The sequence below is a fragment of the Enhydra lutris genome, unplaced genomic scaffold (genome assembly GCF_002288905.1).
Source record: "Enhydra lutris kenyoni isolate GAN:26980312 unplaced genomic scaffold, ASM228890v2 scaffoldscaffold23, whole genome shotgun sequence".
In the NCBI taxonomy this organism is placed as follows: Eukaryota; Metazoa; Chordata; class Mammalia; order Carnivora; family Mustelidae; genus Enhydra; species Enhydra lutris.
In genome coordinates this window covers 19729031-19752383 of record NW_019154107.1, presented here as the reverse complement: position 1 = coordinate 19752383, position 23353 = coordinate 19729031, and the positions used below count along the sequence as shown (strand labels likewise).

General features: G+C 41.4%; 1 protein-coding gene across 2 annotated transcripts in view; it reads right to left on the bottom strand.

Annotated features, from left to right (window-relative positions):
• Positions 1 to 10120: 10120 nt before the first annotated feature.
• LOC111150525 (synaptotagmin like 5) overlaps positions 10121 to 23353 on the bottom strand; it is a 120721-nt gene continuing 107488 nt past the window's right edge. Inside the window, exons 13-16 of one of the 2 annotated variants that reach the window (XM_022508018.1) lie at positions 17415 to 17523; positions 16063 to 16198; positions 12410 to 12618; positions 10121 to 11424 (exon numbers count right to left, since the gene is read on the bottom strand). In XM_022508018.1, coding sequence (XP_022363726.1) covers positions 11282 to 11424; positions 12410 to 12618; positions 16063 to 16198; positions 17415 to 17523 — 597 coding nt within the window. In that variant the 3' untranslated portion in view covers positions 10121 to 11281. The remainder of the gene's footprint in view (positions 11425 to 12409; positions 12619 to 16062; positions 16199 to 17414; positions 17524 to 23353) is intronic. The other variant, XM_022508016.1, reaches the window with a different exon arrangement.

Sequence of the window (23353 nt, the reverse complement as noted above, 5' to 3'; positions counted from 1 at the left end):
AGAAAATCGTTTTGACCTTGCTGACCCCCTGAAAAGCTTTTCAGACACCCAGGGGTCTGAAGACCACACACTGTGAACTACTTCCCTAAACAGAAGTGCACTGATGTTTCTGGAATGTGACAGAATCCAGGAATGGTGACAGGAGCTTGTGTAGAAAGGAGTGGAATCGTACCAAAAATTTGGCTCTTTTCTCAACTCTGACAGGACTCATGGAGCGTGTTCCTGGTAGCTGCGTGCTTTATAGACAAAGGAAAGCCCCTTCGAATTTGTTGCATCTGTTCCTGTTTTCTGCTGATCTCTTTCTTTCAATAAATTCTATATCCTGCCCTGAGTGAATCAGAAATTAAGAGCAGGGATGAGTGGAATCTTTCAGCCCGTCAAGAATCCAAACTAATATTGCACACACAGTATTGCATTTAATCTTCACAAAAAGGTCACAGATATTTCATTTCCTTCCAGCTTTACTGGCTTTTTAACCACACAAATTTGAGACTCAACGTAACAGAAGAAACGCTGAAAGGTTCTTCTTAGTTTAGTGCCCTAAGGTGAGGGGCGTATTTTTTTTTTTTAAAGCAGGACCTGCAAACACCACACCCTTGTTGGCCTACTAGTTCTCTCGATAGTCTTTATGTCAGTCCTTCTTGACCCTGGGCACACGCTAGAATTATCTGGGGAGTTTAAAAAATACTGATGCCTGGGTGCTGTCCCCAGAGATGATGATGATGTAATTTGCCTGGGTATCTACATGGCCTGGGGGGATTTTCAGAATTTCCAAGGGGATTCTCACAGCCAGGGATGAGAACCACTGAGAAGGATGCTGGTATAATCAGCCTTAGAAATATTTACCAGGGACGCCTGGGTGGCTCAATCGGTTAAGCCGCTGCCTTTGGCTTGGGCCATGATCCCAGGGTCCTGGGATCAAGTCCTGCATCGGGCTCCTTGCTCTGCAGGGAGCCTGCTTCTCTCTCCACCTCTGCCTGCTTGTGTGCTCTCTCTCTCTGACAAATAAATAAATAAGTAAAATCTTAAAAAAAGAAAAGAAAAGAAAAGAAAAGAAAAGAAAAGAAACACTTACCAAAGTCACTGCTTCTCTGCTATGGCCAATGGTTACAGTATGCATTGCAAAGTAAGAATTACACTTAACTCATTTAAAATATAGCACTTTTATCTCTTTAGGAATCAAAGCATAGGAATGATGTCAAGGCATCTTGCGTCGTTAATCAGAATCAATTTTATTGGTGAACGTGCAGAGTCAAGATGCTTGTCTATTACTATGGTGTCTGTTCTGAAGATGTTCCTCTGAAGGATTTATTTTCCTGTTTGTTCTACGACTGTGTCAGAGCTTGGGTGAAATTTGATCTCTGTGCACAGAATATGGATTTTTTGTCTCATCTGTCTGTCCCCCCATCAGAAGGAACGAGTTTTCCAGCAGGACGACGCTGTACTTAGGCAGCTGTTCTGAGACTGACAAGTTGACTTCAAATAGAACCGAAATGTCTCTGTTTCATGGAATTCTGTTTGACCCTTGGGCAGACTAGTAAGTGGGTTTCTGATGCCCTCTGAAACCAAGGACGGATTTAAAGTCTTGGAGAGAGGAGCCACCCCTTTCTTGGAATATTGGAAGGCAGCTATGCTCACCACTATACCACCAATGCTTTTTCTTGGAATATTGGAACGAGAAGAAATGCTTTCCTTTCTCAACAAGTGGCAGCCATTTTAGAAGATGGTTCTGGGAAGGGACTGAGTTCCAGGGCCGTCTAAGGTGCTGCTTCTCAAAGTGTAGTTCTCTTACTGGCTGCCGGTTCCCGGACCATTTGCTACTGTTTCACAAAGAGGTAGGGAACTGCAAGTTCCCTATGTGATTTCCCAACATAAATCCGCAGTATCGATAAACACATTATCTGCTCTGGCTGATATTTTTTGACAGCAAAACCTCCTCAGCAGAGGCAGCATGTTGATTTTGAATTTGGAGGTAAGCTCCTTATTATGGACCAGTGCTCTGACTATCATTGTTCTAGAGGAGAACCAGAGGTGAGCCACTTTTTCCTTTGTCTCTACGGGGACAATTACAAATCAGGAAAAGGAAACACAGCAGACTTTTCCAAAGGCACAGTAGCTCTTATACGTGACGGACGAGACTCAGTCATTGCTAGATTTCTGTAATAAGACAGCCTATGCAGTTCTAATCAGTAGTTCCACTAAATGACTGATAAAATTCTAGACAGGCAGCCTCACCTAAGTAAGGTCTTACCATTGTAAATAAGGCTATTAAAAATAGAGTTGACCAGGGGCGCCTGGGTGGCTCAGTGGGTTAAGCCGCTGCCTTCAGCTCAGGTCATGATCCTGGAGTCCTGGTCCTGCCTCTCTGCCTACTTGTGATCTCTATCAAATAAATAAATTAAAAAAAAATAGAGTTGACCAGAATATATGCTGGTTGTTACACGGAGCAGTGGATGTGAGCTGAGGAATCTGAGGGGTTCCAGACTTGGGGACCACTCTCTCCTTGCAGAGAGCTCTGAACTCAGTTCATGGCAAGTCACAAACAACAACAGTACTGCTTCACAAAAAGCAAATTTCTACCCACATTGGTAGCATTTGCTTTAGAGCTATCCCCTTTCATGAGAAATGGAATGACTATGCAGTATTTTAATGTTTTAGCCCAGGTTGTAACAACTAAGAATCCCGGGCTAGGCCATGACCTTCTTATTGACTATCCATCTCAAGACTGAGAAAAAGCATCTCAATACGTAGGAAGAATAAGTATTGACTCTGATATTTGAGGTTTATTCTGAACACACCATCTGTCATACCACTATACTGTATCTGTCTTTGAGTTGAGCTGCACTACGAATGCTAATCATTCAATGATTCATTTATTCACCAGGAATATATCACAACTAGCATAGTTCATTGATTCTAAGACGCACATTTTTCCCCCCACATTTTAACATCTCTGAAGCGGGGAATGTCTTATCATCAGTGACATCCTTTTTAGTCAAAGTCCTGTTGGGAAACAGATTGCAGACTCACATGGGAAAGAGGACATCATGAAAAGATTATAATGGTGTGGGTGTGGTAAAGGAACTCAGTGGGGGGTCCTGTAGCACTTCAAAACTTGCAGCATCAAAGGATATTTACCCCCCTAAGCTTGAAGGGTAAGGGGTGGGGGGAATCAGTGGAACCCAGATAGAGTTGTAGGTATAGCTTTAGGACAGACCACCCAAGAGGAGCTGGGACAGAGGAACACAGCCTCTAACAGCCTTCAGCCCCGCAGGGAAGGAGTATGGGGAATAAACATCCTGAACTTTCTCTCCTCTAATCTACCACTAATTGCTCCAGTTGGCCAAACTCAGCAGAAAACCAGAAAACCAGAGGGCAAAGGAGCAAAGCACAGAGCAGTTTGGAAAAGCACCCAATACATAATAATAGGGGCTCAACGAATGTCACCTGGGAACCCTTCCCTCGTCACTGCCTATGATTTATTCCAGTGAGTGCAAAGGGAGCTGTTGAGTCAGGATTCAGATTTATAGGAAGGTAAGTGAGCCAGACCCACAATGATGGTTGGATTCGTAGCTGAGCACCAAGAACAGTTGTGTTCAGGGACACCTGGGTGGCTCAATTGGTTAAGCCACTGCCTTCGACTCAGGTCATGATCCCAGGGTCCAGGATCGAGTGCCGGTTCAGGCTCCTTGCTCTGCAGGGAGCCTGATTCTCTCTCTGCCTCTGCCTGCCATTTTGCATGCTTGTGCGTGCTCGCTCTCTCTCTCTGACAAATAAATAAATAAAATCTTAAAAAAAAAGGAAGAGTTGTGTTCAACATCACCCTCGCCTTAGAAACAAAACCCACTCACTCAATCTGTCAGTTCAGCAAATGTGTTTTTCTCTGAAGACAAATAAGTATAAAAACAGGAGGAACAGGTGACATACAATGAGTCCTCAAGGGTCTCCAGGCCATCTTCAAGAACTCGGGAGTAACTTGCAATAGAACACGTTAGAAATATTAGGAAAGTGAATTTAATGGAAAAGACATTAAACTTTGCAGCAAGGACAGGGTGGCACAAAGCTTTGGTTTGGGGTGCGTGTTCCATACAGAAGCTTAAAAGTAGGCATGTTACACATTTAAGTATGGTTACCAATTTTGCACTGAACCCAGCAAGACAAGTGGATAGGAACAATTGTTTGGAGTCAAAAATAGAACCAAGAAAACTAGCACAATGCATACAGCCCGCCTGTCATCTCCAGGGGACTTTTTAAAACACATTATTATTTCCTAGAGTTTTCCATCCTTTCCTCTTTACTTGAAAAGATACTGCATTGTACACCTAAAAACGTGTTAAGACGGGGCAATCTCACGTTAAGTGCTCTTGCTACGATTAAAAAAAAAAAGAAATAAAAACGAATGGATGATCAAGCCACAACAAGCCACAGAGAAGCCTTAAATGCATCAGTAAGTGAAAAAAGCAGGTCAGAAAAGGCCACATACTGTAAGATTTCTACTCTATGACATACTGAGAAAAGGCCAAGACACTACAGATGGTGGAGAGATCAGTGGTTGCTACAGGTTGGCGCACAGGGGATGTCTAGGACACCGAAACTATTCTGCACGATGATGTAATTGTAGATACATGACATTTTGCATTTGTGAAAACCCACAGAACTGTAAAACGCCAAGAATGAACCCTAATATAAACTATGGACGTTAATTAATAATGATGTACCAATACTGATACATCAATTGCAATAAACGTGCCACACCACGAGATTCGTTAGAGGAGGAACTTGCAGGGGAAGAGGCAGTGGGATATGGGAACTCTCTGTACTTTCTGCTCACCTTTTCTGTAGATCTAATACTGCAACGATCAATAAAATTTTACTGATTCAAAAGCAAACCAAGAGATCAACTTCCTATCCAAGCAGGATTTGAGGAGTAAATGGACAGCTAAAGCAGGTAGGGGCCAGGGACAAAGCAGAATGAACAGACTCACAAGTAGAAGACCCAGTCTTCGGCTGTTTGGAAAGTTACCCCTCTTATTTCTAGGAAAGGAGAGCCTCCGCTCCAGTGTCACAGTGACCCAGTCATCTTTAGCTGCTCTCAGGGTACTGAAAGCGTTAATCTTCCTTCTCTAGTTGGCTAAACTCCTAGACTCATCTTCAGGCCCAGAAAAAGCAACAACAACAACAAAATCCCTAACCTGCTTGTGACAATGACCCTCAATGTAGGGATGGAGATCTAGTGCATTCAGTTGGGCCCATTTCTGCCCTGATGATATGGTGCCCCTCTAAGGGGTTGTTTAAATATTTGTATAGCATTTATTTTGAGGAACACCTGCCTGGTGGAAGGGGTACAATGGAAACCCCCAATGCAGGTAACTCCCCTCTCCTTTCCCTACATCCTTAGCAATTCAGGTCTGGCCCACACTGTATTCCCTACTCAACAAAACAAAAACCTTGCCTCTAGAGAGACCTTTCTTGGAATTTATCAACCATGAATTGCTCTCCAGGCATGGGGTTCCCTCCTCACTTACCTACTGAAATACCATAATACTGTACTTTTCCTTAGAGAAGTTCAATACCTCATTACCTTTTCAGGGATGTGTCGTGCCCCTTATCACCATGGAAAGTAGCCAAGACAGTCCCCATCCAACCCTGCAAACTGGCTTTGTGGATTCAGATGCTTTGCAAACCTATGACTCTTAGGGAGCTGGGTTTGGAAGTGAAAGGAAAAAGCTAAAAATTAACAATATTTCCATTAATCCATGTGGAAAAAAAAAGGCTTCTGGGCATCTCCTGAGATTCTTGTAGACCACTCCATCAGTCAGAGGGACAATGTAAGAAGAGCTTTAGGAATTAAGGAGGAAAGATTAATTGGTGGTGATGAGGCAGGTCAAAAGCAAAAAGATTCAAGAAAGCCTAGACATCTATTTCTTCACATCCACTGAAACCAATGATCTCTCTTCAAAAATGTCCATTTATGAATAAAGAATATGGGGAAATGATAAAAAAAAGAACCATAAATGATGGACATAATCTGCCTTGTAATGGAATGGCTCCCTCCCTTCCTCGTTTCCAAATGAGAGAGATTTAAAAAGTTGTATTGTTGGGCCTCATCCCTTCTCATGGATTGGCACAAACAAGTTTCAACTTTCTTAAGACAAAAGGAATCTTTGGCTAAGCAGAAAAAAATGCACGGAAGGAGGCATGAGATTCCTTCCCTGAAGTAAGCAGATAAACCATAAAGGGATGAAACAAAATATTTATATTCAAACACACATCTAATTCTCTGCCCTTCTAGAAGGAGACTTTTTCCCCTCACAAATGCCAAAGATTTAAACTTCTGCTTTAACTATAATAATATTTTATTTGCTTGCTGTATTGATTTTTGCCTCAACCAAGGAAAAAAGGAAAGCAGAGCTAAGTCTCTTGTGCTGAACTACTAAAGAGAAAGAGAAGATCTACTACCCTATGTGAGTGTTTTGTCATTTACAGGCAATACTAACTATATATTCCACATCCCTTATCCAAGTGGGAAAGGAACTCTCTACCAGAATAGCTTGATGAATTCTCGTGAGGTAAATGAGGTACGACTGTTAATCTTTGAAACACTATGCTTTTCTCATAATGACAACAGTGGCTTGTATTTCTGTGGAATTTGTTTCAACAGAATGGTACATTTCCTTCTGCAAATAAAAAGCATGATTCTCAACAGCATCCCTGGGAGGAAGGCAGGTTTGATCTCCATGGCATGAAGGCTAGGCAATGGGCCACAGAAAGAGTTGGTCTTCCCAATGGAAAAGGTGTTAAGGAAAGGTGCAACAACATGGTTTGCTTGCAGATTCCACAACTTATTAAAAAATAGACCACAGTTTTTCTGTCCATCAAATAAAACACATTTTGAAATATTTATTATCTTGTCAAATGAAGCAGGAAATTCCAGCCTAAAATAAATAAATTACTACCACCCACAATAGGTCACATGGCACAAAATAAGGATTTTTTTCTTTCTTATATCTCTGCTGTACGCTGAAACCACTTCACTGTACATGGAATGATTAAGCCCTAATGAAGCATTTAGGAAAAGAAGGGCCTAAGAGATTATGAACCACAGAATGTTATAACTAGCTCACCAATGACCTTCCCCCTGGCCAGTGCATTAAAATTTACAAAGCATATTTACATATATTACTTTATTTCATGTCTTCGGTAACTCCAAGTTAACCCAATTATTCCTACTTTACAGGTAAACAGATCAAGGCCTAGATTGGAGAATTAATTTGACCGAGGTCACACAGTTGGTAAGTAGTCAAGACCTGAGCTAACATCTTCTAAGTCCGAGGTTAGGCTCCTTTTACCTCACTATGGTTGCCTTGCAATGAGCAACATCCAGGTTAACCAAATCCAATCTGCCATCATGACATAGAGTTAGCCCAAAGAATACAGTCGACTTATTCTGTCCTCTAATGCAGTGTTTCTCAAACTGTGATCCATTTGTATTAGAATCACCCAAGAAGCTTGCTAAAATCCTGGAGATTTTATTCAGTAGGTTTGGGACAATGCTCTGGAATCAGTGTATTAAATTCACACTCCAGATGACTCAGACAATCCTTTGGAATCCTTGATGCAGCCCAATTTCCATGGCTTTGGAAGCCATTGGAAGCCATTCTGCCAACTCCTAAGGGCAATGCTCAGTGTGATGTGAAATATCTATACAGAACAAAAAATAAACACTGATCACAGTCCCAAATGCCATAGGCTTTTACTCTGAGATACTTCTGGGGTGACTTGATATTTCAATCTCTTCTGTTTCTAAAAGTGGGATTTGCCCTTATTTCATCCATAACTTTCTCCTCCCCCAGCAAATGGAAACCTTAGGGTAGCAGGTGATGACGAGACCCCTATTACTGTGAATCAGGTAGGTTCAATTCATCCATTAGTTAGTTAAGTACTTAATGATCATTGGTCATGAATTCGTATAAGTTTATTAAGGAAAAAAGAGGCCAGGAATATGAAGTCCCACGAAATAGCTTCGCTTTTGGCATTTTTGTGACCTGGAAAATCTGCATCCCAATGATTCCAGTTCCAGTGACCGTGTGAATGAAATGAGAGTTGGCAGATAATCTTCCATGTGTCCTGCAAGTGCTGTTGACAAACCGAATGGATAAAGTCAGGCTTTAAAGCTTGCTCACGGCCCTTTACAACTTGTCTGATTCATATGAGGGAAAATTGAGGGCCGAGATCTCCAAATAAGGAGGAGGACACTCCAGGCAAGGCCAAGGTCTCTTCTGAGAAGGTGATATGGAGAACTGGGCTGGAGAGCACCCTCTGTGCCTTTATCTGTGCTGACACAGGGTGGGGTGACTATCTTGGGCTGAAACTATATTACTTATGGTGACTGGATAGAGGAGGGTATGAGGTAGAGAGACAGGATGTACTGAAGTAGATAGAAATGGGTACAAGAGGACGGCTCTAATGAAGAGTTCAGTCTTGACTCTGTTGAAAACACAAGCTGTCCTGGTGGCTATGTCATATGGGCAGCTGGATCTGGGTCTGGGGCTGAGAGGAATGGTGTGGGTTGGAGATGCGAGTGTGAAGTTATAAGCACAGAAACCCACGGAGGCATGGTACATGATAATGCCCGAGAGGGTGTTTGAAGTGAGGAGGAAGGAAAGAACAAGCACTAGAGAATCCAGAGTTTATCACTGAGCGATCTTCAGCAGAGAAGGAGAGGGAGACTAATGAAACAGAGAAAGTAGGCATATATGATATTATAGAAGGCCTCTACTGATGGGCTGTTGGATCGTTTCCTATCTTTTGCAATAAATACTTTCGTATGTACTCATTTCTCACATCTGTATCCACCTCTAGAGGATAAACACCCAAAAGTGGAATGGCTGTATAATACGTATGCCTCATTTTGAATGTGAAAGTGTTGATGTTTGAAAGGTTGCTCAGAAAAGCCACCAAATGTAGGTAGCGAAGTTAACCATATGTAATGTGGCATTTGATAGGTGGGGTTAAATAAATGTGCCATATCTCTATAATGCAACACCTAATATAGCCATAAGAAAGAATGAGGCTATCAATCATTTCTGCTAGGGAAGATAAAGAAGGCAGACTTACTTTTCGCAGTTTTGAACTATTTAACTTTTGTGCCATTCACATATATTACCTATATTTAAAAATATTTGTACTTGTACACAACACTTAGTAAAACAGAGTGACCTAATGGTCAATTCACCTTTTCTTTCTGAGAATACCACTGCAGTTTTCTGATGGACTTCTGCATACTTGGGTTTTTGCATTATGGAAATACCCAATTAGATATTGGATTTTATGAAAACATAATATAGAGAATTGCTTTAAAAGTGGCAAAGGTCTGAACTCATAGAGTTATGCTCATCTAGAGTCCAAGGTATACATTTTGGAATTTATTATTTTGCCACTTCTATGATTAGTGAATAAATATAGTTTAGTTTGTTTACACTGGAGAGGTCTCCAGACGTCACCAACATCACCCTCTCATGTACCCTAAAAATGTCACTGCAGACAGAATGAGTCAGATCAAGTCTGAAGACAATTAATTTTTCTAATATAGGAAGTAGTGATGATCTTACAGTTTTAGCTTTCTGTTTTTAAGAAGAGTAGCACAGGGATATGGGTGTTGAGTTAAAAAAAAATGTTCCCTAGGTACTAAGCTACAACTGACCAATAAGTTCAATTTTTGAGAATTAGCCTATTTTTGAATAATATTGAAAACGGACTGCTTATTCCCAAGAATAATACTAAATATATTCTTATTTCAGTTTTTAAAATTCAAGAAGAAATTCAGAATATGGGAAAAATTAGCTTGAATAAGCCTGAAGATGATTCTAGCTTTCATATCACTAAAATTCCATTTCTACCTTTTTGAAGATTTTATATGAATTCAAGTGAAAAAATGAACTGAGGGGCTAGAATAGGACTCCAGAAGAAGAGTGAGGCAGATACTTCATACTGAAATAACCCAACTCCACTCCACCTTCCTTCATCTCTGCCCTCCAATCCACCCTGAGAAGTGTAAGATTATGCCAAGGGCTACAGTAGAAAGAACACTGGCTGACAAGTCACACCCTGGATTTAAGTCTGGATACCATCATGGCTTCTATACGATCTTGGGCAAGTCATTTCAGCTCTCTAGGGGCTTCAGGTTTGGAATATGCAAAATGAGGAACCAGGTCTGAAGTACCTTTCAACTTTAACTATCTTTGCCTCTAACTTTGGTGGCTGATGCACCTGGAATTCCAGCTAATAGAAGGTAAAGTAGATTGAACTACTGAACTACTGATTCTTCTTCCCTTCCTGGATCCTCATGCTTGCCATGGCTTCACCGTGAACAGAGTAGATTTCGCTGCCTCCTGATTTTAGGCTTGGCCATATGACTTCCTCTGACCAGTGGGATATCAGTAGATACGACACATGCAGGGGCTCAAAATGTACATTAGTTCTTATTCCCTTGTAGTCAGTGGCTTAGAATATTTTACAAAATAGATATTTACAATGGAGCTCTCTAATTCCTAAGTCATAATTAGGGTGACACTACGTCTCCATTTTCCCTGGTCGATCCTGGTTTACATCTATTGTTCGGATAGAAAGATCTAGTTCTTTTCACTCTCAAAACTGGGCTGATTTAGATTATAGATTATATAATCACCATAGAAAAACCTGTCCGTTCATCTTGAAAACTTACCTTCTTAATCCACAAGTTTGCTATAATAACAGGGCCATCTCCTTGTCTGAGCAACCATCCCCACAATGCCTTTTAGGGATTATGGGAATTCCCAGGGTGAGGAAAGCGTAGTCAGTATTCCTTCTTACTCTTCAAGTGATCTACGTTATAAGTGGCCCCTTTAACCCTCAAACCATTTTAGGAAATGTAAAATAACTCAGTAATAGAAAAAGTTTAGGGATTCCAAATTTCAACTGTAGTTTGTACTGAAGCTTGTACTATTTCCCTTATGGCATAAAGTCTATGAATCATTGCATAACTTGCCGTTGACAGGACAGTGTGGCACACTTTTTACCATCCAATCAAAAAGGCCCTGGTCCCTGGACACATAGAGGTACATGCTCTTTGTGACACTCAGCGAGACTCTAAATGTTCATAACGTGGACATCCCTACTCACGTGTCCCAATACCCTTAGGTGAAAAATGGCAGGGAAGCAGAATCCCAGGTCGCAAGACCAATACTGGGATCAAACAGCAGCCAGACAGTGGCTGGAGGCCTCATTTTGGAGACTGGTACCTTCAGAGCCTACACTTCCCCATGCTGGACCGGAGCATGAGCACACCCTCGACGGGAGTCCCAGGATTGTCCGCCATCTTCTGCCACAGGCGTTGCTCTTCCCCTTGAGAGTCCATCCAATCCACACTCTTCCCATGGCTCACACCTGACAGGAAGGGACAAGGGAGCATTACCCTTCACAGATGAAATGTTTAGATCTTCTGGAAGACACCTATCAACCTCTGAGGGGGCCTTATTGAGCAGAGTCCTTCACTGGCTTGTTTTCACTCACCCTACCTCGTGAGTAGTGTTAGAACAAGAGACTCCCTTTGCAGTTGGCACTACTCTCTTCTGCCTAGATAATGAGAAACAAAGCAGGATGGCCCTCATGGCCCCTCTCTTCCCCTGCTCTGGTAGTCTCTCAGAGAGCTGGCTCATTGAGACTGAGGTAAGAGGACAGAGGAACAGGATAAAGTGGGCTCTGGGGCTCTCCTTTTTTAACAAGGCTGCTTCTGCAACCTGGGGACTTTTCGGTTTAGTGGTATAGATATTTTTGGCTTTCCTTAATCTATAACTACGCACAGCACCACACAGGTGGGGTTGTTCTTAACAGTACTGACCACAGTGCACAACATCGACCCTCTGTGTCTGACGTAAGTTATGGGATAATGAGGGTCTTGGGGGCTACCTGTGCTCTGCCCCCATCATTTCCCTCCAATCTGCCCGGTTGTGGCCATGTCTTGTGACATTAGCGGCATGTTTCCACAATCTGTTTGAACAACATTAGGTGTTATTTTTTAGGGAGAAAAATGGGTTTCCTTTCAATTCAACCAGTGAGTCATCTGAGAAGAGGATGAAGTAAAGTTGATCTTGGAAATCATTCTCTCCCCTATCAGAAGGAGGATGAAGTAAAGTTGATCTTGGAAATCATTCTCTCCCCTATCAGAAGCCTGTGCTGTCTCGGTGATCCTCCCCTGAGAAAAACCTGAAACAACACCCACGAAAGTAGTTGACATTCACTTAGACTAAAGTGTAAGTGATATTTTATAAAAGGACTGAATATAAACATTGAAGCTACAGGTACATCTCCTACATACTAACCCACAGGAACCACTAGTCACACACTATCTCAGGGTCCCCAAGTCCCTCACCGGTTCCAGAATTCAAACGAACTCCTCCCAGAAAGATGTTGCTGGAAAAGGCCTCCTTGTCCCAGACAGTAAGTTCTAGGCAAACATTCTTTATATCCTGGGGGTTCAGGCCACTGAACATGAAAGTATGATTCCACTGAGGATTAACACTCTTCTTTACCACCAGAGTTTTGTGCTTGGTAGCTTTGCTGTCATCTGGGAGCAGGTAGCTGCAAGAGAAAATGCAATCAAGCCATCGGGGAAAACAGAAAATGGCTTCCTTGAGTAGTTATTTCCATTCCCCGTAGTTCTTGGTGCCTGTGTGTGTGTATTTCATTTTTTCTTCAAGGTACTTATATGCTTACATCTAGATTTAAGTGGAAGATTTTATTGTTTATTTTAAGTAGGACAATAGAAAATGCCTGTACTCTCCTTTCTAATCCTATTTTGGTCCTTCCCTCTTCTCTAAATGAAAATATCTCCTGTACTAGGTACTTAAAATAAAGAAGACACCCTGCAACACTTACGATTTCATTTCATGTACCAAGAAGAGACTGCTTTTCCCTCGATATTCATTCTCTCCTTACTCTTTAAAAAGACTCTTTCTTTAAGTTAGGCACAAGATTGCCCAGAATAAAGACTACATTCCCAGCCTCCCTTGCTGCCAGCATAGCCAATGTACTAAGATCCCGCCCAAAGAATATAGAAAGTTGTTCTGCATGAAATTTCTGAGAATTGTCTTGACAGCTGGAATTTAGATGGGATAGCTGATACTCCAGCAGCGATCTTGGCCATGAGGTGGATACGACCCCAAGATAGAAGAAACAAGAGTCCCTAATTATCATGATGCTTTCATACCTGCCCTAGATGGTTTACCCTTTGTCTTTGTATACATGCGAGAGAAAGAAATTTTGCTTTCTGATGTTCTCTTTCCTTTTTAATGATTTATTTATTTTGAGAGTGTGAGAGAGTGAGCATGTTGGGGAGGGGCAGAAGGAAAGGGAGGGAGAGAATCTCAAGCAGAATCCCCACTGAGCATAGAATCCTATGCAGGGCTTAATCCCAGGATCCCAAGACCAGTGCCTGAATCAAAACAAAGAGTCAGATGTTCAACTAGCTGAACCACTCAGGTGCCCCCTTTCTAATGCACTCTTAGAAAAAAAACCCTGAGCTTCCTTTAAGATCAGCTCAATATTTAAGTGTAATTAGAGAGAGAATTTACTAGAAAGTCACTGGCCTTTTTTTCACTATAGAATAAAGATATCATCCTTTATTATCTCTGTTTTGTAAATGTTCAACATGATATAGTGAAAACTATTTCAAAAGATGTTAGTCACCCCTGCAAGGCCACAATGAGGCCATAGGTGAGGAGCCATTCCCTCATCCCATTAGACAGTGGGCAGGAAGAGGCCTGAACAGGATGGTGGGGCTGGTGAGGCAAGTCGTAGTCACAGGATCCAAATAAAGCATTTCTTTTGTGCTTAAAACTATTGTGAAAAAAAATGAAGGACAGATGAACCGGGACTCAGGCCCACACATTCACCAGCAGGAAAGCCCCAGATATCTGCTTCACCTTACTACTGGCTTTACCAAAATTAGAATGTGTGAGGGTAAAAGTTTGACTCATTTTCTTACAGAGTCAATTACAGTTTTTTAAGAAGGACTGATGAGAGGAACAATAATGTCATTGACTCAAAGAATTAACCTCACGCCCAAAACCTGTAATAAATAGACAAAAAAAAAAAAAAGAAAAAGAAAGTCAAACATAACACTACAGAAACTCACCAACCACAAAGAAAGAGAGCAAGAGAAAACCAAAGGAACAGAGAAGAACTACAAAACAACCAGAAAACAATGAACAAATGGCAGTATGTGTCTACTTATTAATAATTACCTTATTTTTAAAATTTTATTAAACTCAATTAACATATAGTATATTGTTAGTTTCAGTAGTAGAGTTCAGTGGTTCATCAGTTGCATACAACACCCAGTGCTCATTCCATCACATGTCCTCCTTAATGCCCAGCACCCAGTAATCCCATCCCCCCACCCACCACCCCTCCAGGGACTCTGTTTGTTTTCTATAGTTAAGAGTCTCTTATGGTTTGCCTTCCTCTCTGATTTCATCTTATTTTATTTTTCCTTCCCTTCTCCTATGATCCTCTGTTTTGTTTCTTAAATTCCACATACCAGTGAAATCATATAATTATCTTTCTCTGCTTGACTTATTTCACTTAGCATAATACCCTCTAGTTCCAAGCACATCATGGCAATAATTACTTTAAACATAAACGGTCTAAATGCTCCAACCAAAAGATAGAGGATGGCGGAATGGACCAAAAAAACCCCACAAGATCCATCTTTATGCTGTCTATAAGAGACTCAAATCAGACCTGAAGATACATACAAGACTGAAAGTGAAGGGATGAAAAAGATCTTACCATGCAAATGGAAGCAAAAAAAAAAAAAAAAAAAGAAATGGGAAAAAAAAAATTTTAAAATGAAAATGGAAGCAAAAAAAAAAAAAAAAAAAGCAGTTGGAAAAAACAATATTTATATCAGACCAAACTGAGTTTAAAACAGACTGTAATTGGGTGATGGGCATTAAGGAGTGTATCCCTATGATGGGCACTGTGTGTTATATGCAACTGACAAATCACTAATTGCTACATCTGAAACTAATGAAGTACTAGAAGTTGGCTAACTGAATTAAAATTAAAAAAATTAAACAGACTGTAACAAGAGACAAAGAAGGGCAGTACATAATGATAAAAGGATCAATCCAACAAGAGGGTATAACAATTGTAACTATCTATGCATACAATATTGGGACACCTAAATACAAATACGAAAACAAATATTAATGGACATAAAGAGAGAAATTAATGGTAATACAATAGCAGGGACCTTTAACACCCTACTTATATCAATGGATAGGCATCCTGGCAGAAAATCAATAAGGAAAATGTGTCCTTGAATGACACATTAGACAAGATGGACATGACAGATGTACACAGAATGTTCCATTCCACAAAGAATATACATTCTTTTCAAGCACGTATGGAACACTGTCCAGAATACATCACATGTTAGGCTACAAAATAGGCCTCAATAAACTTGAGAAGACTGAGATCATACCATGCATTTATTCTGACCATGATTCTATGAAACTAGAAATCAAGCACAAGAAAAAAAAAAAAACTGGAAAAAAGAAATATGCTGTCCCCAAAACACTCTCCAGTCACTATCTCCAGGGAGGGTGCTCTGAAATTTCTACTTTTTACAATTTCCCCTAAGAGAGCAAAATATGAAGGATCCAATATTCTTGTTGTTTATTGCCAGTACCAAATGATAACAAAGCACAATATAAATATATTACAGAGAAAATCATATTTTCTCCTCTGAGAAATGAATCTCACAGGAAAATCTGCCAGTATTGAGGGTGAGAATGATGGGAAATCCTGAGATATGCTGGAAGCAAGGGGAAAACTAGAATTAGGAGCCCCCTCACCTCGTGTTGTTTCATATCTAAAAGCCAGCATTTAAGGTAGCTTTCTCCTTGTCCATTTAGAGTAAGATGAACACAGAAGTCTCACAGCCAACCCTGTCTTATGGGTCACAGAACTTCTCAACTCCCATTAAGTATCTTCTAAGATGAGTTAGAACAAAATTACCCCTTTACAAAGCTATCAGAAGTGCCTCCTGACTTCACCGCTGTCAAATTCTTTGCCTCTTTGATGAACACTTCCAGTATTCCTCCAAAGATTACAGGTGACTCCTTCTTCTTTCCCCTTTTGAAGGTCTTCTTTCCTGCATCAGCCATCAAAGAGAGAGAGATAGAGAAGGAGGGAGGAAGAAAGGAAGGGAGAAGGAGGGGGAAGGGAGAGAAGGGAAGAGAGAGAAATCATGGGTTCCATTTCAAAATTCACAAAGAAAACCTGCCAAGATTTATTTCATTTGCTGACTGAACTGGGTCTTTATGTTATTGTGTTTTTCCATGATTTATTCAAATGTTTCTACCTCACCAGATTCCTTCTGGATAGGTCTTTTATTTGTGTTTTTTGAAAAAAAAAAAAAAAAGAACAAATAAATTTAAAACTGTAAATACTTCCCAACAAGGAGTACCTTTTTACAGGGTATAGAGGAACAAAATGGAAATGAATCTGAGAGCTGCCTGAGCCATATTCTTGCTCCCCGTGAGAACAGCTACAGAGAAAGCCACACAGAAGTGCCAAGACTCCAAAAGAGAAAATTCCGTGACTTCCTTCTAGGGAGCTCTAAAGGCTATACATGGCCCAGGCACAACTATGTTTTTGATTGAGAGACAACTCTCCCCACGTCACATTTTTATTCTGAGGAAATGGCTCAATGCGAGTAATAACCACTGCCAGCACCTTTATTCCGTACTGGTTTAGGCACTTTCCATGAATGAACCTATTTAATCCTTGCGCTATCCCTATGAAGTGAGGAAACGGAGGCGAAGAGGCAGTGAATTACTTGCACAGGGTCACACTGAAGAGGGTGACAGTGAATGGAAGGCTAGAGAAGGCTGCTTGGATCAGTTGATGGCAGAAGGCCAAAAGGACTTAAAAGTTGACTCCATCTGGATTTTTCCTTTACATCCTGTGTTCTAGGTCAACTTCTTCCCCAAGACTCCCTGAGTAACTGTGACTGTCAGAAATCTATACAGCAGCTTTTTACATCTCTCCTTCCCACAGACTGTACTCCTCCCCACCACCCCTCTCCATCCTGGGGAACATCCTAGATCTCTGGGATTTCCAGGAAACAAATGCCACCAGTAAGCCTGGTTTCTAGTATAAACTTTGTCCTTTACTCGTAAAGATCCTGCCCCCTTACCCATTTGTAGGATATACTTCTCAACTCTCTTCCAAGACAGTGACACCCAACCCTTTACATTTTCATCTGTGTAATGCCGAAGTAACATAATCCAACCAATTCCTGATCCCTGTTACCATACGTCTAGACACAAAATACCCGTGGTCAAAGTCATTGATTTTTACTCTACCTTGAACTTGTTTTAGAGGAATCATCAGGTTCTCCTCTGGGGGGATGTAACGTAAAACAACTGTTAGCTCTCCTTTATAGTGAAGGCCTATGTCTGCAGCGAATTCCACCTGGTCAAAGGGAGACAGGTGAAGAGAAAAAGTGAGAATGTTTGGTTTATTATTTTGTAGCCCATGTTTGAATGGCCTTGTCATATTTACTTGTTGGTTTAAATATGACAATCCATTCCTATTCAACTGTTAGCACTTACTGGTTTAAGATATGCCTTAGGTAAGAAAAGAGAGAGGCCAGAAAACTTCGTATTCTTTGTACAAAAGGTATTTGTGTGTAATGTTTAACATTAAAATAAAAGGAATTTGAGAGGAGATATATGACACACGTGTGGTCATCAGTGGCTACTGACTGCCTGTGGTGCAACAAGGACCCATCACTGAACATAGAGTTCGGGGTATGAGGCACAAATAAAGATGCCACGGAGAACAGCTCCAGAAGATACGTCTCCCTGTCTGCTCTTGATGTCTCAAAGCTTTCCTAAGTAACCAAGAGGGGGAAATAGCCAGGAATGCGTGATTCACATTGGGCTGCCCAGTCACTAATTATTCAAAGCTATACTGTAATTCACATGATTAAAATTTGATGTGGAAGGCCACCTGGGTGGCTCAGTTGGTTAAGCATCTGACTCTTCATCTCAGCTCAGGTCTTGATCTCAGGGTCATGAGTTCAAGTCCCTCACTTGAGTGTGGGCTGGAGCCTCCTTAAAAAAAATTCAGTGTGGAAAAACTGGTTCACTCAAACATTGTTGGTGAGAATGTGAAATGGTATAACCACTCTGGAAAATGGTAGGGCAGTTTCTTGTAAGACTAAACATACAGATACCATACAACCCAGCAACTGCATTTTTGAGCATTTATCCCAGAGAAATGAAGGCTTATGTCCACATAAAAACCTGTATACAAATATTCATATCATCTTTCTATGGACTAGCCGAACCGGAAATGGACTAGATGACCTTCAAGAGGAGAGGTGGCTGGTGCAACAAGGTGTGGTACAGCCATATCATGGACTACTGCTTAGCAGTAAAGAAGAATGAACGGACAATACATAAGACAATTCGGATGAACCTCTACTGAATTACGCTGAGTGAAAAAGCGAGCTCAAAAGGCTACATACCATACCATTTCATTTAAATGATAGTCTTGAAGTGACAAAATAATAGATATGGAGAACAGATTAGTGGTCTCTGGAGGTAGGGAGGGGTGTCAGGAGGGAGGTGGGTGTGGCTATAAAAGATCACAAGAGCGCCTTGCTATGAAGGAACTGTTCTGTATCTTGGCTATAGTGATAAAGGTACAGATGTGATAAAATTGCATAGAACACACACACACACACACACACACAAATGAGAAGTGAGGAAGTCTGAAGAAGATGGGTGTGTGGTATCAATGTCATCACTCCAGGTGTGGCATTCATTGCTCTATAGCTTTGCGAGATGCTACCATTGGGGAAAACTAGGTAAAGGGTACATGAGATCTCTCTGTATTACTTCTTACAATCGAATGTGGCTCTGTAATCATCTCAAAATCAAAAGTTTCAGTTCAGAAATTCAATGTGAACACATACTCAGAGCCTTTGTTCTGTAAGTCTCCTCGTTGCCATTGAGTCAACTTTTTATAAAAGGGGTAAGAAAAGTAGTATATTTTCTTTGGCCTTTCCTTCAGGAACCTGGCTCCTGGGTGCTGAGTCAAGGGCTGGGAACTATGTCTTCCGAGAAGGTAGACCAAAAGAATTCAGAAACCCCCAAACTCAAATAGAGAAGCAAAAGGCTGTTCAAGCCTCAGCAAAGATGATGGAAACCATTACCCGGCAAAGGAATCCTTACCTGACTTTCCTCTTGGTTGGTGATAAAACAATCAATAAAGGTGGGAAAATAATTTGAAGTATTTTATTCACCCTTCTTGCTAGGGGCAAACGTGAGATTAGACAGACTACCCATCTAATTTTTAATCTAATTAAGTCACACGCCTTGTGAAAAGGACTTTTCTTGTTGTTTTGACAGTTTCAGTACATTTTACTTTATATGAATGTCACAAATGGAAAGTTATAATGGACGTTATAGCAAAGTAAAGAGATCATTACCTTTTCAGTGCTATAGCCAACGAGCTACAGCTCATTGGTGTTTATCCTTTCTCTTTGGATCTGAGTGGACCTTGTGATTGGTTTGACCAGGAGACCATGGCACCAGTGACAATGTGCCAGTTTCTGGGCCCCAAGCCTGAGATTAACAATTTCTACTTCCTCTCTTAGAATGAACATCCTTGGGATGCTCCCACTGAGGACCCATGGTGTTGAGGCCCAAGCCACAGAAAGAAGCCACATGTAGGTGCTCTGGTTGGCAGTCCTAGCTGAATTCCCAGTTGGCAGCTAACAGAAAGTGTGAGAAGGCCAACTTGAACAATCAGCCCAGTCAAGCCTTCATACGACTTCAGCCTCAGTCTACCATCTAGCTGCAACCAAATGAGAGACCTTCGATGAGAACTACCTAACTGAGCCTAGTCACCCCACAGAATCAGGAGCAATAAGAAATTGTCGTTTTAAGCCACTAAGGTTTAGAGTAGTTTTCTTTATAAAAATTAACCAATGCAGGCTCTATTTGCTTTTAGCTTAGAGCTTTGGATGAGAAAATATGTTGGTAGGAAAAAGTGATGTGTGCAGGTGTGTGCATTATCAGTAGAGGTTAGAACATCCAATACTGGGATTTATTAATGTTCCATTGGTCTTTAGCTTATATTAATTAAAATATACTGGTGATTTTCTATAAATACAGTCTTGAAAACTTATAAGAGTAGAAAAGAGTAAAGATGAAGACTTGTAGCATTATAATCACATACAAACGAAATTCAAGGGAAGGAGTCATCCTACAGCCTGTGCATCGCTAATATCTTGGGATAGTTTTGATATTCTTGCAAGGAAATTCTAAGGCAATGTCTCATCTCCTGACATACCACCATTTTACATCATTCAACCACCTTTTGCTCTGAAAAAGGTAGAATTCAATTCAATTAAACTCATTCAATCCTATCATCACATACGGGTTGCCTTCTTGTAGTAATGTTTTGAAGGCATTTTGCTAAGTGTTGCAGGGGCATATAAGACACAGACCCTACTGAGCTTTCAATCTATCCAGGAGACATATATTCAATAGAAGCTCTATAAATCTATCCTTATTTAACTGACTCATCAGATTAATGTTCTCTATTCCCAGTGAAGAGACCATGCATGCCTACTCCTGTCAGTTGAACTGTATGCTCGCCAAAAGCCAGCTGCATTCATCTCCCAGGTTCTCTATGCCGGGCATGTTTGTGGTTCTAATAATTAGAATAATTTAATATCAGTAAACTAAAGAATGCAAAAAGACAGCTACTACTATAAACATTAAGCTGAATACTTTCAAAGAACTAAGTATTTGAAAATAAATTTGCTATTGGATTACATTTGGGCTCGAAGCTGTAAAAGATTAAAAAACAATCATGAATATTTAGAAAGCTTTTATATTTGGTTTACTTTGAAAGCACTCTCAAGTTCCTGCTGTACTTTAGAAAAGCTCAAACTAGAAACTACTGATTAGAATGCACTAGGGTCAGAATTTAAGCCAGGAAGGTAGGACGGAATTCTAATCACCGAAACTATCCTCAAGCAAAATGAATTATCCTTATGTTCAAAGACTTGAAAATCAATGCATATTTGGTTTAAGTTAAAATAAATGATTAAGAAATGCACTCAGAGTGTATGTTTGTGTAAGTATGATTTCTGTGGATTTATGAACTGACCTACTACTGTAAGGTCAGTTCTGACAAAGGATGACAGTTGTTCCAATACAGGTACAAAGAAACTACTGTGGGAAGAGACAGAATCACCTAGATTGGGATAAAGGGGTGACCTTTATCCCAATGGGAGATAGGATGACTGATAAAGAGAGGATGGGAAGAAGGTCAGTCTGGGTTAAGAAAACACTAATATCAAAATACAGTTGGGACTGTGTAAAATGTGTTTAAAAGCTGGCGGGGAGTCAGGTTTAATTGATCAGAGGTTTGTGTGAAGGGAGGTGGTAGCAAGGAAGACAAAACGGGGTTCTACTCTGGGTTGCCCAGAAGACCCTAAGACACAAATTTATCTTAGTGTGTTTTATTGGGATGGGGAGTGGGGAAGTGGGACCACAAAGTCAAGGAGGCTTAAGAAGGTTGTGATATCAGGCAAAGGTTTATGATGAGTAGCTTTTTTTCAGTTCCGCAAGGGAGCTTTGCGGACAAGGCAGATCACACCTCTGAGCGCTGTCTCAACCAGAGACAAGAGAATAGAAGTGTTGACACTCCTTCGGCCATCAGTTACTGAACAAGGGCTCTGCCCTCCACTCCTCAGAAAACTTGAACACCCAGGCTCTTCTGCCTCTTCATGCCCACAGACCAAGCCCACATCAGCACCCTGAGGGCTCCTCTCCTATGAAGACTGGCAGGTGCTGGCTGGTGTGAGCAAAAGCCATGGGGAGCCCCATACGAACAATGTTGGGGATCCAGGTAGAGCACTGACATCCTCCACTGGTACAGAAGGCGGGGCCATATCAAGAAGCACTGAAGTGCCAGGATGATGGGTCAAGATTTATTCAAACCATATGCAAAAGCAGTAGGGAACCAGTGAGGGTATCTGACTGATATGGCGTCACCAGGGAACCCCCATTATCTTCTGCCTTTTCAAAAGAGCGATCCACATTACATCAGCGTTGGAAGCAGAGTTCCCAGTACATTTTCAGGTCTACTACGGTGGGGATAATAAATTACCGACAAGAGTCTACCCAAACTGCCAGTTACAGAGAGCCTTTCGGCTCAGGAATAATTTCACAGAAACTTGCATCGACTCTGCCTGAAGGCAGAGCACAGATTTCCTTGGAAAACATTAGAGCTCGCCGTTGATTTTCAAAGCTCCTTGTTTTTATAATAGCACCTTCTGGAAAGACATGAAAGGCAATTCATACTGACAAACCCTTCTCGTCTAACTACCTAATATGCCTTTCAGAGAGATAATGAGTTACAGCTAATAAACAGTCTCATGTCACGCAGTAAAATGGAAGTCATACTGTGAAACTACTTTACAGGACGTTTGACAGCTTGAGATCTTCCTCTGTCCGCCCCAGCCTCCTCACCGGCTTAGGGCCATAAGACCTACCAAAACCAAAGGCGGTGTCAAAGGACATTTGCTAACGCAGAGTCAGTAAGAAATAAGGCACTGTGTCTTTCCAGTATTCCCACTGCAAAGGGATGTCAGTATTTGCGAACACTGAAGGAGTATTGTTTCTGACCCTCTGTCACTAAGGAAATTGGTCGCTGTAGCTTACACTTACACCTCTCCGGCTGGATAATCTACAAGGAAACATTGAGTGTCCAAGGCTGCTCATACTCTAGCCAGAGCTGCTGAAGTGACTACTGCCTTGAAGGGGCTGTTCTGACTGAAAACAGAGTGACGCTTCCCAGAGTCGGCTGATACCCCAGCACCCAGAGCCCAGCCCAGCCTGAGGATGAGCCACCAATGAAGAGAAGGCAGCCTGCGGAGTATGTTGCATCTATCTTCCCCATTTCCCATTTCTGGAAGGCATGGTGCCCAAACAAGGCTGACTCTGCGGGTTTTCCTCTGTATGTGTCAGAGACACATATACACATCCCCCATGGGTCAGAGACCACATGTGTGCCTCTATGTGTCATCTTTTTCTTGGAAGAGAAAGATGACAGGGATTAAAGACACAAACCTAGGGGCGCCTGGGGGTGCTCAGTGCTTCAGCCCAGGTCATGATCTCAGGGTTCTGGGATCGATCCCTGCATAGGGCTCTCTGCTCAGCAGGGAGCCTGCTTCCTGAACCCCCAGCCTGCCTCTCTGCCTACTTGTGATGTCTCT